The sequence below is a fragment of the Botrytis cinerea genome, chromosome 14, assembly GCF_000143535.2.
Source record: "Botrytis cinerea B05.10 chromosome 14, complete sequence".
NCBI lineage: Eukaryota > Fungi > Ascomycota > Leotiomycetes > Helotiales > Sclerotiniaceae > Botrytis > Botrytis cinerea.
Genome location: NC_037323.1, coordinates 1,595,141 through 1,610,802, shown reverse-complemented (window position 1 = coordinate 1,610,802; position 15,662 = coordinate 1,595,141). Strand labels below are relative to the sequence as shown.

The 15,662-nt window shown below is 43.9% G+C and overlaps 4 protein-coding genes across 4 annotated transcripts; all 4 read right to left on the bottom strand.

Moving 5' to 3' along the window:
* Positions 1-4,816: 4,816 nt before the first annotated feature.
* Positions 4,817-5,814, bottom strand: BCIN_14g04090 (hypothetical protein). The gene is made up of 2 exons (XM_001547818.2): positions 5,677-5,814; positions 4,817-5,605 (listed from the first exon to the last, which is right to left on the bottom strand). The coding sequence occupies exons 1-2, from the start codon at positions 5,690-5,692 to the stop codon at positions 5,235-5,237; spliced, it is 387 nt and encodes a 128-aa protein (XP_001547868.1). The 5' UTR covers positions 5,693-5,814; the 3' UTR covers positions 4,817-5,234.
* A 359-nt stretch (positions 5,815-6,173) lies between these two features.
* Positions 6,174-9,882, bottom strand: BcfacB. The gene is made up of 5 exons (XM_024697221.1): positions 9,241-9,882; positions 8,806-9,089; positions 8,149-8,746; positions 7,745-8,102; positions 6,174-7,693 (listed from the first exon to the last, which is right to left on the bottom strand). Exons 1-5 carry the CDS (start codon positions 9,438-9,440, stop codon positions 6,494-6,496), a joined length of 2,640 nt encoding a protein of 879 aa, XP_024553036.1. The 5' UTR covers positions 9,441-9,882; the 3' UTR covers positions 6,174-6,493.
* Positions 9,883-11,117: 1,235 nt separating this feature from the next.
* BCIN_14g04070 (hypothetical protein) lies at positions 11,118-13,246 on the bottom strand. Its single transcript, XM_024697220.1, has 3 exons — positions 12,650-13,246; positions 11,703-12,593; positions 11,118-11,646 (listed from the first exon to the last, which is right to left on the bottom strand). Exons 1-3 carry the CDS (start codon positions 13,139-13,141, stop codon positions 11,533-11,535), a joined length of 1,497 nt encoding a protein of 498 aa, XP_024553035.1. The 5' UTR covers positions 13,142-13,246; the 3' UTR covers positions 11,118-11,532.
* Positions 13,247-14,357: 1,111 nt separating this feature from the next.
* Bcgpi11 lies at positions 14,358-15,616 on the bottom strand. The gene is made up of 2 exons (XM_001547813.2): positions 15,256-15,616; positions 14,358-15,165 (listed from the first exon to the last, which is right to left on the bottom strand). Exons 1-2 carry the CDS (start codon positions 15,595-15,597, stop codon positions 14,761-14,763), a joined length of 747 nt encoding a protein of 248 aa, XP_001547863.2. The 5' UTR covers positions 15,598-15,616; the 3' UTR covers positions 14,358-14,760.
* Between the last annotated feature and the right edge of the window lie 46 nt (positions 15,617-15,662).

Genomic DNA, 15,662 nt, shown 5'->3' with positions numbered 1-15,662 from the left:
TTCGTGAATCCCAACTCAGAATTTTCTCTCCCTTCGCAAAGCTAGTGTGTTTAGCAAGACTGGCGTTCTTCTATGCTTGCCTTCCCCTTTTCTCCCGCTCGTTTAATTGTGTAATACGTGTTCATAATGGGTAATGGAAGGGTGTAATACGGAAATGCATCCATCTATATCTGAACACGGTAAATAGACTTCTCTCGATAGTATCGAGTGACTTCGAGTCTCGGCTGCTTTGCTCTCTTGAAAATGGGTGATTCTGACTGGAATTCGAAGCATTGTGTGGAAGCCTTCTCTTTATTCATTGAAAAGAACTTGTAGTAACAAACTACTACCAGACTCCCAATACCTAAAGAATATCTTGCTGCGTCATGAAAGTAATATCGAAAATTGGTTTTGTGGAAATCTTTGTCGCTCAAATGGCTGAAATGGATGGATTTGTTGGGTATCTAAGTGGTCAACGTTACTTGCAGTGATATATTTGAAGATCAGACATGATTGAGACGAACTTAATTTAGTGAATTGGATGGGATGATAAGGTTTGTTCTCACTCGATACCTTGAACATTCCGCTGGCTATTCAAAGTTCAAACACATGCGATATAAACGTCGCGAAGCTAGTAATGTGGCGGCGTTGACCGCACCACACTGAGAACTCAAATTCATTCCTCTGGCAAGTCACAACCAGTACTAGATATCATACAAACAACCATTGAGCTTCATCTCAAAAAGTGGATCCAAAACAAGTGAATACATCACTCATCTTATCTCGCACCTCAAAATCTCAAAGTCAAAAATGAATCAATCCCAAACCAAACGAAACCCATCAACTTTCCAACTACACCACCCCATCACTCACCTTTACTTCATATACTCTCTTGCGCTTCCGCTCTCAACACAATGTGAGTCGCCGGTCTTTATGGCCGAGTTGGCTGGTAAAGCATAACGGACTGGCGAGTCCGAGAATGTAGGACGGACCTTTGCGGGCTTTCATACAGGTATACTGGGGAGACTGTAACAGCCTACGGGTGAGACCACGGAGCCCCGGGGGAACTTGATCGCTATGATTACCATTTTTTGCCATTTTGATCTTTGGAGGGGAGGGGAGGGGAGTGAGGTAAGGTAAGGCGCGGCTTTGGTGAGTGGGTCAAGGGAACGATGGATGGAGGAAGTGAATTGGTATCATTGTTTTTGAGACTTTGGAATGAACAAGGTTGGCGCCGATGTAGCTTGATTGCGCCGTTGCGCAATTGGGCTCAAAATCATTAAGTCTTTCTTTCTTTCTTCGACACAAGTTCAAATACAGAACAGAGTAAGGAAGCCTTCGATCTGAAAATCAACTCAACTCGATGATTTTTTTATGGTCTTGAACCAGATATCTCATGTCAAACCTGCACTCGCCTTACACGGGGAATTCAAACAATAGAAGCAAAAGATAAATTGTGTAGAGACTGGAGAGGAAAGAGGTGGGTGCATACTAGGTTGATATTCGGCAGTGGTTAACGTTTGCGCGCGGTAAACCGAAAGCGCTTCCAAGTGTTTAAGTGGGGCTGAAGGTATGGGATGGGGGAAGGGAAGGTATCCTGCTACAATTTCTATGATCTCGTTGTGTACTAATAGTTTAATTTTCATAGAGTTTGATTTCCTTTGGCCTGATTTTGTTGAATTCAATCTGATATCTGTTGATAGGTACCTAGTATATGTTAACTTGGCAATGCATTGTTGAGTAACTGAGAACTGTGAGTGACCCTACCAAGTAAGTCATTTTGGAATTGTTACCGCATGACTTGCGATGGAATTTTCATGAACGATAAAAGCACTTTTGATAGATTTGTAGGATAACCTATGCCGAACTGGCTATTCGACGATATCCCTATAACCTTATATATGTCGCACCGTTGATCTAGTTACTCACTGAATGGAAGATTATCTCCCTTATTACTACCTTGAACTTCACATTCTTTCAACTGGTCAGATTGCCAATCTTTCACCCATTAAACCAAGGTGTTCCTCCTATCCACCACGCCATCCATAATAGATTCTGAGCGATTATCACCTCGTCTTTTCCCTGCCTCTCGTCGTGTTACCTGTTATTCAATCATTGTCCACCAATTTTATTCTCAATGTCGTTTATCATAACTTCCCTCGCCATCATCACCCTCCGCCTAAACTCATGTTAACTTTTGTCTCTACACTACTGATTCAGTCTTTTAGTTGGCGCTTGCATTCTCCATCTCTGAGATGCGCCTCTTCAACCGACGTACTTCTGTTTCTGCTTCCTGTAATTATTGTTGTGATACCTCGACTGTCTTAGGGGCAGCTCTAGCCTTTTCTATTTCTGCATCGGCTTCGGCGCAGGTTTCGTTCGTGTGCCATTCCCCGTGTTCTCTGCAATTGCGATGATAAGAACGGCACCACCAGTGTCCTGCCTGCAATACGATTTTTCCATGGTGACAATCTGGATAAAAACATTTTTTGTAGCCACCCGCAGACTTCATGATTTGGTTCGTCAGGTAACGCTCATATCTGAATACGAAGTTAGCTTCGAACCAGCCTTGAGGCAGTATTGGTGCAGAATTACATGCCTTGCAGACGTTTCTGGCCTCGCGTACTTTCGCACAGTATCGACATCAATGAAATGTGTATGCTCGCCTCTTCTTTTAGCCTCGTTCGTCATCAAGCTTCAAGACTGAAAAAAAAAAGGCTCAACAGATCATCCAAACATTGTCCCTCATTGTTTCGCCCCTACATCGAGGTTCCACAATTCAAACCTTTTTTCCAGTTTTCAAGCACGTTAAAGAATAGTAATCAATTCTTGTATTCCTTAAAACCGACACAAACACTCTATTGCTGGCGCCACGCCTTTTTCAACATGTGGGAATCTAGGGCTTTAGTTCTTCTTCTCACTTGCTGCTTGTTGACTAAATGCTAATTTCTGAAGATCCAATACAGGCAATATGGAGTCAAAAATCCTATTCGGTATACATCTCAGTCACTGGACAACCGACATGTTAAAGGGCGCTATCCGTCAACTATTTCAAGAGCATTACCTACCTGATCGATCGAGTCAGTGAATCAGAGACTAAAGTAGTCCTCGTAGTCAGGCTTGAACGTTTCCAACGAGGCCTCACTCAAGAAGATGTGAGTATCATCACGGAAAGATTCACAGATCGAGGCTACATTTGGTACGAAGCTCCCAGAGCAAGATTCGCTGGTGGTCTTTTGGCAGAATCACGTGTCCATGCAGATCCTGAAGTCTCAGTCAACAGTGGCGAAGCAGAAGATGCAGTGATGAGCAGCATCGTATTAGGAGAAGAGTTGAACATGCAAGATCCACAACAACAACCTTCAGCGCAACATGCACCATCTTGTGTCATATGCTCTGGTGATGATGCTCCCGCAGTAGACCTTGTCCAACCACCACCTGACGATGAAAGCCACGTACAAGTATGCCTAGCATGCTACAGAAGTAGTCTGGATGCTCAGAATGAAGAGCATGTACGAAACGTTGAGTTGAAGGCTCGAAACAACCAAGCACAAGCACAAATTGATAATTTGCGGAACCAGAATTCGAATTTGGACGCGCGTCCCTTCTTGGAAATCACTCATAGGCAATTTTTGCGTGAATCGAGACATGACTTGGAATCGGGTACCATAATCACGCGGTTCATTTAATATGCTCTGTGAAAGGTTTAAAATCGTGGACAACGTCTACACCAGCTGCTGACGAGGTTCAGCGAGAAGGATAAAACCAGACGTGAGTCGTGCCTGAGGAGACAAAGGTGATAGATGGCTTACAGCGATATGATTCGGTTCAGTCGGTGGAGTTTTGGCAAGTTTCTTGCTTCGAGGACATGAAAGTCGATATGGTATTGATCCCAGAACGGGAGCCCCCCCCCTACAATGAATGGACCACCAGCGCACCAAACCATATAGGTTTCGATGACGACACGGTTAGTCATTATGATTGGTGCTGGGAATATGATAGGTGCCAGGCGGAAAAAACAACTAGGTTCATCCAACAAGCGCTAAAATATCAATTATAACACAATAAAGAAAGAAAAATGAAGGTCAAGAAAGCCCCACGCTCTCAATCTACCACATGCTCAAATCCACAAACATCCTTTCCTCCATTCCGCCCACTTGAATCCCCAAACCTAGCCAGCCCAAAGAGATAAACCGGGTGTCTGCATATGAAATCTCCATCATTTCACCAACGCAAATACTCACATACCATCCACCCACGTAAGATCTCTCAATCTCTAGATATACATACATACCTTGACGAATCAAGACATCCAAGCCCGAGATCCAACGCAACATACATATCCAAACAAACGACGGCATTGCAGCGAGTCCAAAAGCCACGATGTAGGATTTTGCACGCGTAGAAGCGCGTATGTATATATGTAAGTAACAAGACAATATCTGGACATGATGATAAGATAAATTTGCCGTGTTTGAATATACGAATAATATATAGGTCATGTACCAAAAAGGATTGAAAAGAGGTAGACAAGATAGTATAATATAAAATGACATGGAAAGAGCGGAATTCGAGAGGAGTAGAGACGAGGAACTTGATCATTCCTCATCGAATAGAATGGAGACCCGGAGAGCGTAGAGATGTGTGCTGTGAAACATAAGTTGGCGATGAGATCCGATGCCGAAACTATCCGGTTGGGTTTTGTCTAGGATTTTATCGCTGGATGAATTCCGCAGATGGGAATTGGTGGAGTGAGACGGAAATGAGCATACATAAATCAAAGCATACAAGACAGTTTCTTTCTTCATTTAAAGGAAGGTAGATAAACAAGAAGGTATAGATGAGTTGTACTCATTTGGATCGGGGACACAATTTCGAGGACTTGCAATGTTTGGGAGTAGGTAAATGTGTAAGATAAGCAAACCATACAACATTCAAAACATCGAGTTTCAAAGCTACCCAGAAAGATACCATACGATAGTAGAACAACAAAATAAAAACGATAATGTATCTCTTAATCCCTATCTGAGGTATCAAAACAAGTGCGGTTCCACTGACCAAGTTGACTCGCATATCAGACAAACACGCATTCTATCCTGATAGCAAAAACCAAGCATTCTATCCAACCCGATTCTCGCTGATTCTAGTTGAGAGCATGCCCCCAAAACACACCACATCACTTCCCATCTATAGACTAGACATCTAAGACCCCATTACACAGGACAGCAAACCCGCACTCCCCATCCCACACCTCTCTACAACTTCGCCTTAACACCCCCCTGGGCCTTCTTCAAGATCGGTTCCATCTTCGTCGCCTTCATCACATCACCCTTAACCTTCAATTTCCCCGCCATAAAAAGCCTCTGCGCGTTCGCCTTTCCCGCGACCAACTTTCCGAAATCGTCATCACTCAGACTCAGTGTCACGGTAGGTTTTTCGCCCAGCCCGCTTCCGACTTTGCCTTCCTTCTTTAAATCGATGTGCCAGTTGGCTGTCTCGCCCGCTTTGTTCTTGAGCGTGAAGGCGAAGACGGCGTTGCCCTGTTTGATGGCGTCGGCGCGGTCGGTGGGGGATGATTCGAGGGAGGAGGAGATGGCGTCGAAGGCTGCGGAGGAGGGAAATGCGTCTGCGGGTTGATGGGTTAGCAAAAAACGGATGATTTGTAATTGTAGTAGGCTGGAGAATGGAAGAGCGTACCGTTTTTGAGAGACATGATTGTAAATGCTGGATTATTTTAATTATACGACACAAAATGTATCAGTCGATGAACTCCAACAGTTTTGCAGATTCGCAGAAGTGGTAAATGTTATAATTAAATGCAACAAGTTCAGGTACGGGAGTAGGATATTTAAATGTAGTCCGCAAGCAGCAACGACCGTTCGCGAGTCGCAGGGTCACATCCGCTCGAGCATGTGATAATGACCGAGGTTCGGCGGAAAACACTAGTCTTGTTTCGGTAAAATCCGGGGAAGCTCATGACTTGCGCAATCTTCACGAGGGAATTTATGATTTGAGATTCCGGTTGGGATTGTGGGGAAAAGCAACTGGACTATTTAGGTAACTGGAGACTTTTAGTGTCATCGACTTTTTGTGGCACGCGTGGGTAATATATGTAGGGCCGAGGTGCTTGCATCAATCATGCTGGAGTATTGAGCCATTAGACCTTTCAGAGAACACACTGCATTTTAGCGAGCTGGCTTAATTTTAGTTTATATTTATATATAGCTTCTAAGTATCTATCTATCAAAGTTAAAAATAGCATATGCGTATAATAAGTACGCCGGGTGGGAACGAACGTAGGTTATCAACTATCAACGCCTCGACGACCACCGCTCCAGCCCATGCCACGCTAGCCTATCCACAATATCAAATTGTATATCTTGCCCTCCCACATATTTGAACGCCAATCTGAAAATCATATGGGTATTCTCAAGACACAACAACACAGCATAACCTCTCCCATAACCATAATAAGACTACCAAGACGCCAGGGGCATTAAAAAAAGACGAATGTTTAGTACTGCATGAGCTGAAGTATATAATCATCACAATGTGGCAAAGACTCGTGTAAGTACTGAATATTTCCGCGCATTCCAAGATCACTAGTGGACAGTTCGTCACCAGAGCTATGACTCTCCCCACTAAAACTCAATACACTCTGTGCAGGCGCGGGATTTGTCAAGGGATCGTGAGTATTCGCAGTCATATCGTGCCAGAAGGTACTAGAAGTCCAATCCTCATAACTCGAGTTTGAAGGAGCACTTTGAGTTGTTTCCGAAAGACTGGGCGGTGGCCCACCATAGATAGCACTGTGAATGTTGCTTTCACCACTTTCCAAGGAAGCGAGGATAGCCCACTCGCTTTGTTGATTATCAATCTTGCTGTACATTAGGTGAGAGTTATGAGAACTTGGGCCTGGAGGAGCTGTACGTGAAATCGTTGGTGAAGGTTGTTGTGAAGTAATTGGCGTATTACTCAAGGATAAATAATCCAAATTTGGTGCTTTTGCATTTGTGTTATATCGAGGCTTTGATAGTTGGGAAAGGGAGCTACGATTTTGCCGTTTGGTTATCGGAGAATCGGAATTTGTTTCGTCATAGGATGATCGAGCCGATGCCTGAATTTGTGAAGCATGATGGTATATATTTGGTAATGTAGATCGTCGAAGCTTCTCTTGTTGTGCTAATATGTCATTCTCGCTCATGCTAGCACTGATATGGGTGTATGGGTGTTGCTGTCGGTTATTTTTTCTTGGAACGACGCCGGACGATGGTGTTGACTTTGAACTTTTTGGGGCAGACATGGAGGAAGAAGTGCGTAACAGTGCCGACTTGGTTCTGTAGTCAAGACTTTGGCTATCCAGAGTAATTAGAGATGACGCAAGTTTCTTGAAGTCGGCTGCACCAGGAGCGTTGGCCTTTTCTAGAAATCTGATTACGGTTTTGATGAGTCGTTGACTTTCTTGCATCAACTTCCCTTCCTGTTTAATATCGAGACCTTGATACAGAAGGCTTAGGCCACATAACGTAAGCATTGCGTTTTTATTTATGCAGAATGAGAAAGCCATATTTCTTTCTTCAAGGAGCTGCGTGATTTGTATGAGATGTTTGCTGGAATCAGCCAAGGAAATGACGGATGGCGAAGTTTTAGGTCCAAGGGAGGAACCAATAGCAGGGCGGTGAATCAATGATCGAATGTAATAAAACGCAAGAGACTATGATTTGGTTAGAGCAAAACTAAATCTACACGCCATTGTTCGACTTACCAACAAAGCTGATCGACTGCCTGTAATATCTGTTGACGGTTTATCTTGCACGAATGTAAGCTTCAAATGACTTGGTAGATTATCAGACCATTCATTCAATTCGGCCGCCAGAGCAAAAAGGGTTTGCAACGATAAATCGTGAGTTGTAGCCGAGGGATAAATTTGCTCCAAGACTTTAGACAGGATGCGTGAGCATCGGAACAGAGCAAGAGCACTAGAAATCCTGGTAGGTTCCCCTGGAGGCATGGATTGAAATCCTTTCTCATTCATATGTTCATCATCTATATCTGAGGGATACTCCGCGTAGATATCGTCTTCCCTTAACAATTTAGGGAGGCCAATGAGGGAAGCAGAAAAGCTGTAAGAGATTAGCTTTGCAATATAAACTCTAGCATAATTCTTACCAATCAACAGTATACAAAGTCCAAAAAACCCTCTTTCTCGTCTCAGCAGCCAATAAATCAAAGGAGAATCGCTTCTGACTTTGATGTAAACCAAGTCGGTGAGAAAGACCAACAGCGATTCCTTTGTAATGCTGTAGGCTATTGTAGTCTCCCTTTTGAATGCAATAAATAAGCGCCAGAATCAAACATTGAAGTGTCGATATGTTGTTCTCCATCAAAACATTGTTGAGAGCTGTCCGCCATTGGTTCTCACATAATGATATTTGTTCTTTGTCGGGACAGTCGGTGGAGAGTCCCGCGATACCAAAGACAAGGTGCAACTGAGCCAATTTATGTTGGTCTTTCACTTGATTCGGATTCGATGAATATTCGTCATACAGAGGCAAGAAAGTATGCTTGTGTATGACGGGGAATAGTGGTGCCCATTCTTGAAAAAAGACATTCACACATTGGTCTGAGAATAAGCGTGGGGGTGCGACGCTCGGGGCCGGTGTAATTGATGATAACGAGGTGGATTCATTTTGAGGGTTCAAAAATGCTTCCACGTCAAACCCTACGGAAGATTTGATGCTGTCTTGGATTTTACGCTTGCAGATATCTAGAAAGATATTAGCGTCGCAAACCTTAAATGAGATGTGATTATTGATTAGTTCCTACCGACAAAACTTCTCCCACTTGATGCTCCCATGAAATATGGATTAGAATGATCGCCTTCCAATAAATGGGGTGAAGCTTGGACCTTGAACATATCCTCCCTCGGAGGCGATGACTCTTTTCGACTTTCGACAGGAGGTGAAGTTGCCGTTGAAGAAAGTGAAGGGCGTCGATTATCGTGCATTTTCGAAAGCATCTCTATCTTCTCGTCCTTGCCATCCAGCAATTCCTTCATTTCCCTAATCTCCCCCTCCAGTGTACGAACTCTCTCCTCCAAAGACTCAGTACTAGACGAACGGCAAGTCAGCAATTGTGTACGGAAGATTGTCCATAGAGCATGAGGAACCAATGCTCCAATGCTCCAATGCTATACTACACAATCAAACACCGAGAACGACATGGGCGACGACTGTCAGTATGAAATACCGGTATACTCACTATCCTCTAGGAAATGCTCGTCGACTCAATTTATCGCTCGTTTTACATTCGAACCCAACGCCAGAACATTGTGAACAACATGGTCGAATGCCATCGCACCGGATCTTCTTGCTTCGGCACCTATCGCACGCCTGGGCAATCCGACTCTGTGAGCTCGACGAGCCCACCTTTATAATCTTCATAGGCAAGATTCCGGGCATTTCGAATGTAATTTTCCGACCTCTTTCAATGTTGTGTTGTTCAACAAGAAGCAGTAAAAGTTATTTGCGTCTTTGAAGAATAGGTTTCGGTCCGTTTCGGGGGTACCGCTATGCTCAACGTTGCTATGTTCAGCTTATCTTTTCTGCGATCGTGGGTCACTTATTCAATGTAACATCGAGCGGCTTCGTGATAAACCTTAACATTCGTTGAGAGGACCGATTTGCCAATCGTGAACCGAGTGGAGACGGTGGAGATGAGATGCCTGTGTGTGATGTTCTAGGTATATTCCATATCGTTAGGTGAAGAAATATTCGCTCGGATAAGAGGGTGAAGGGGGTTGCATATAAACGTGTTTGAAGGCAACTAAACTGAAAGGGCAGGATCCTTATAATCAATGGACATGGAGGCGGGATCTGGGGCAAGGTACTTTGGTACATTGTCGGTGTTTATTCCTTCCTCCAGTAAAATACTACGCTGGTACGAGTGTGATTGGGTGGTAAAATGATTGACTGCATAACCGGCCGGTGGCTTATCCACAATGCTAAAAACCCTCAGACTAGAGAGAAACTTTTTTGCGGGGATGATCTGGAGGACGGTACGCACAGAGCCACGGTACCTACAGGTGTACAGGTAACACGATAGGGTCATCTTGGCTATCACCAAAGCGGCCAAACGAGCATGAAGATTTCCTCGGATCTGGGTAGCTGACCTATTTTGGATGTGCTGGTTTTGCATGGCTTGCGGTTTTGTACAATCTGGACGATGTCTGCGAGGCATCGACACAGATGGCCTATCTCAGCATACATTTACCACCTTTCTTTCTTGGCGATGGCAGCATTACACCGACCGAAGTAGCTAGCAGTCACTATCGAACCTTAGTTATACCGGTGCGTCAACAAGAACACATATCGGTTGAAGGCCAACGAAAAGTATTTGAATTCATGTTTTTCCGCAGTGGACTAAGAGTACCAAGAAGTGGTGCCATCGATCAAAACTTCCTGCGTGAGGTTAGTAAATTACCCCAGAAAAGGTTATTCGATTAGTGCTATAGTTCTGCTGTTATATCTCCTCGTAATTTTCCTTGAGGGGCTTATGGTCTAGTAAAATTTTGATGCGAGGGTTCCGACAACCATACACACCTTCGCTAGCAAGATTACGTAAGATTTACTACACAACACCGCATCGACGTTGACACTCAAATTTCGGACCTCGTCACCCTATCTATATATTGAACATCAAGAAGCGGCTGAATATACCTTGATATAAAATGACAATGATATAGAACTATTAGCTTTTTCCCCCAAAGTCTCTGTTTAGGCTAATTGCGTCATATCTCAAACTCCGAAAATGTTAAATACCTGTTAAAAAAAAAACAGCGTCATGTGAACCATATATTGACCCTTCATTTGTATTGAACTTTAACTCCAATGACTATTAAGTAAAGATCAGCAATGCCCGAATCCTTGGGAACATCATTGATGGCACTAGCTTCTAGCTGTTAAGCAATTGGCAGATTGGCAGGCTAGCAAGGAGGCATGGAGTAAATAGTCGCACACGCACGCCTATCTTACGCTTTACAGGTGCCGTATTGTTCCAACAGTTATAGATATACGCATATTTCTCTTGGTCGAGCATTAAACAAATACATTCGCAATGATTGCCGACGCCTTGACTCGTGCTAATGTTAGTTATATTCGGCGATAAACGGAATTGATTGCGCCTCAAATCCCACTAATCTCACTAGTAGTAAAATCATAGGTCAACTCGTGCTCCCCAAAATCGAGGTTCTGGAATTTCTCTCCGATAATTGGTACGAAAATGCGGTGTCTTTGCCGCATTTGACATCTAGTGTACACAATATATGATACGAATGCTTGACCCCTCCGGACATTATCCAGAATCCGAACTATAATCGTAAATTCACCCTTCGCACATAAACGCATGTCGTTCCGAAAAGCCAATGATAACTACTAGTGTTTCCATCCAATAAAAGATGTCTCTATCTTACATCCTTTGTCGAATTCACGGGCCCTTCCAGGATATCTCTCAATATGCGGGAGAGCTGTCGTTGAAAGACAATGTGTAGCTTTTTCAACTAAAGTCATCCTCTTCGTTGCTTTCTGCGCTGGGATCATCATGTTTCGTATCAACTTGCACTGATGTCAGAAGTTGAGAAATGCTTGAAACTTTGGACAAGTCCGATATCTATGAGCACTATTAGCATATTTAGAAGACAACATACACAAACAAACACAACAGACCTCTTCATTGATAGCCCCATAAGCAACCCCTAACACGTCGGTCTCTATCTGTCTCAACTCCAATGCATTGGCTTGAGTATTGGGGTCGACCATCTCCCCGTTCACTAATGTTTCCACTATTTCTTCGCTTGCTTGAAGACGCTCTAGTTGCAATTCAATCCGATCTCGTATCAAATTCAACGCTCGAAACCTGAGAATGTCCTCGCGTTCGTGGCCACTAATCAATCTCTCAAATTGATCGGTAGATTCTGTGACATCTGCATTTTGCCAGAAAACTTTCAATGATTGTGAGCCATCAACTTTTTGCACAGTCTTGAACTCCAAGCCGTCTTCTTCGTTCAAACACGCAAGGTAAATAAATGGACAATCCCACGAAGTTTCTCCATTTGAATGGCCAAAAATCTGAACGGATGGGCGTTTTCCAAACGCAGCAACCTTTGCTACACGCAAAGGGTCGGTTGCTATTGGCTCTACCTCCAGAATTAATGACGTCAATGGAACTTCTGCATCGATAAAACCATAATTGAAGAGGTTCTCGGCATCACTTTTGACTCCATAGCTAATGGTTATTTCGGTTCCTTCGTCCAAGAGTATATCTGGTACAAGGACAAGTATGGCATTGCCATTTGAAGTGTGTTCCCAATGTGCATTGGGTGTGAATGAGTGATTGACCATGTCAAGAACAGGCACCATCACTTCCTCGCCAGTTTCAATTTCCAGACATCTTGATCTGTACCAAGCATCAACTCGTATCCAGTCAGACAGTAGTAATGGTTTTAATGGTCCATCTTCTTTCCACCAACACGAGTGACACCACGGGATTTCGATGGTCTTTTCACGTAGATTTTCGAAATCTCGTGATAACGCGACCATCTTATTAACAAGGGAATTCTGAGAGAACCATTAGCAAGTCCCACGGTGGTAACCATCATTTGCTTTTATCATACTTCTAGAGACGTTCCATTCAAGAGAGTTTTCTCATCCTCAGTCCACATGGTTGGAACTGGAATCTTCTCTGGCAAGAACCTTATATATTCCGACCACGGATTGTTCACCCCGATGTTGAGGGCAATTTCTGGCTGTTCATTCGTATTATTCCTTGCAATAGTCATCTGTAGCAACAAGAATAACTTCGCATCTTCTCTAATCGACTTTCCTCCAACTGCTTCTCTCAACTGTTTGAAATGGGAATCTACCCTCTCCATTTCCAATAGAAAATCTTTACCTAGTATAAGGTCACTGGGGATGTCGAGTAATGTGGGCAGTTCATGCGCATCCACTGAGCTCAACGTTTTTGTAGTGATTATACCATTTGGGAGGCTGGTATTTTCTCCTTGTAGACATATCTTAGATGAGGAAACAATAGTATCGAGGAAGTCTACATTGTTCAACTTGCACCAGGCAGGCAAGGAAGAAAGAGGAAGGGGAGAAAAAAGCATTTTCGTCGGATGGGTGTTCAACGTAGTATTGAAGTGATCAGATACCGATTTACTCGAATAAGTTTCATTCGATTTCTGAAGCAATGAAGGACAATAGTCTAGTGCTTGTTTGTTTGTTGTAGTATTCACATCAGTAAAGTATTCCTGCCGCCAAAATATTAATTGTTCTGCCGAAAGGCGGTGAACTGGCATGTTTTCACTCCTCAACTCCAGATCCATCTATGTCGACCAACTACTATTCAATTCTCTCTCTCATATATCTCGTTTGTACATTCAATCATCCCATCCTCTTCATCCAAGCTTCTCTACTCTCAAAACACGATAATCAAGTATAATATCAAACCTTTCAATCAACCATTTCATCCCCCCGTCTACCCCCCGTCTACCCCCCTTCACAACAATACCCATGCACCTTTTCCCACCCCACCAACCCACCAATTCACCAATCCCTCTCATCCAAGACCATCCCATGGCTATTTCATCCATCCTTCAACACCAAGCCTCTTATCAAGTCGCCATGCACAACAAGCCCGCCACTCTCACAGCTTAGCGTACTTCAGCAATTCGCAATCCCTGGCTCCACAACCATCATAGTCTAACCCATGTCTTCGTCCAAGAAAAGCCACCCGCCGAGCCCTCAACGGGATCACCATAACGGAGAACCTGCTGCTCGCTAGGCCTTTCCTTCCCCGTTCCGCTTCCCTTGCGTGATTCGGATCGAAATGCAGTATCGCGTAGAAAGTGACGAGAGGTCGAGGTAGACGAAGCAAATCAAGTCAAAATGTGTTTATACGTATTTCTAAACCTCTGCTGTGTTAATTGATGCCCAAGTGCTGTAAAACCATGCCTTTCCTGTCGCGAAAACGAAAAACGAAAGGCATAGATATGAGATAACTGACTCTATCTGTACCATCGCACCTCAAACAACGTTCCCTTCCATCCTCATCTCTCCCTCAAGCCAAGCCCAAGCCCAAGCAATGACATCCACAAATATAAGCTCACAAGACTAGGCAGAACCCGTAGCACACATCAATTCCTGCTTAACTTGATTATTGTATTACTCATCCCGCGAGACTGTATGTAACGTACAAGACAACATCATTGAACAGATAGGCAACGAAGAAATGTCAGCGAGAAGACGAGATAAGATGTGATAAGCGCAACGGGATTGGTGGGAGTGAAGAAGCGACGAGGCGTGAGCATTTAGATGTCATGATACAGAAGCAACATTCAGATAGACGTGAGTATTTTGAGATGGTAATGAATAGTGTGTGAACTAGACCGGTGCAAAGGGCAAAAATGCTTAAGTTCTGAGTAATTTACTAACCATGGTAATGTGAAACGGTCCACTCAGCGTTGATAGTAGATATGGACGTCTCAAACCGTGTCTAGCAACCAAATACCCAAATCATATTCTCATGCTAGATTAAGCCAGATCTCCAATTAAAAGCATCTGACTTGTACTTTCTTCCATTTCTTTTCCATACGCCCATGCAAATGCGATAATATCCGAAGCCTCTCTACCCATCATCATCATCATCATCATATCCAAGCGCCGCGCCTTGTATCATACAATACAGCTTCCTATTACCCCTACCCCATCCCCATCCCCTCACCCTCTACTCCAACTCAATTCTCTTCCCTCTCAACCCCGCAAACCCTCCAATAAACTTCCCCACAACATACCCCCCGAATGCACCCGTAACAACAGTAACAGGCCATTTCTGCCATTCCCTATCCCAATCCAAAGGAATAGGTACTGCGCCCAACCAAGCACCAAGCGCACATCCGAATGCTGCACCGAAAACTTCATCAATTGGCGCATACAACGACGCTACTTCGAGCCATCTGACTGAATCTACACCATGGATATAGAAGAGGGGGAAGAGTGCTAGAAGCGAGATGTGGGCCGAGGAAAGAAGTGTATGTTCGATGTGGGTGGTGAAGGGAGCGCCAAAGAGGATTTGTAGGGCCGTGACGGCGGGGACAGTGGTGGCTGTTAGAATAAGGGCGAATATGGTTGTCTATCAGGCAGAAATATTAGTAATTGTACACATTCAATTCACTTGAAGGGGGTCGCGCATTGTAATCGATATTACAAAGGACAGACGTACAAATATTTTGTGATTATACTCTCCGCCCTCCAATCCTTTCCGCTTCTCTCCCGGCTTCAATTTCTTCGCCATATTTGATCCAGCAGCTGGTAGACATACAACAGCGTAGACAACCTGCAATAACGCGACAGGCAGCAACGAATGTAATAGGGTGTGTACCGGGTCTGCGACCAAAGCATTGAATCTGAAATAATATGCAGATAAAAGGATAGCTGGCTGGATGTGAGTGATGATACGAGCCATGTCTGAAGAAAGGAATTCCGTGGGGAATGATTTGGACTTGGAGGTATCTCCAGATACTGGGCTGATTCCGGACATGGTGATGGGATCGATCAATGGCATTTCTGGTGTTGTCAATTTCGAGATGTAACTATTTTTGGGGGGATAATGAGTTTCGTGTTTTCGAG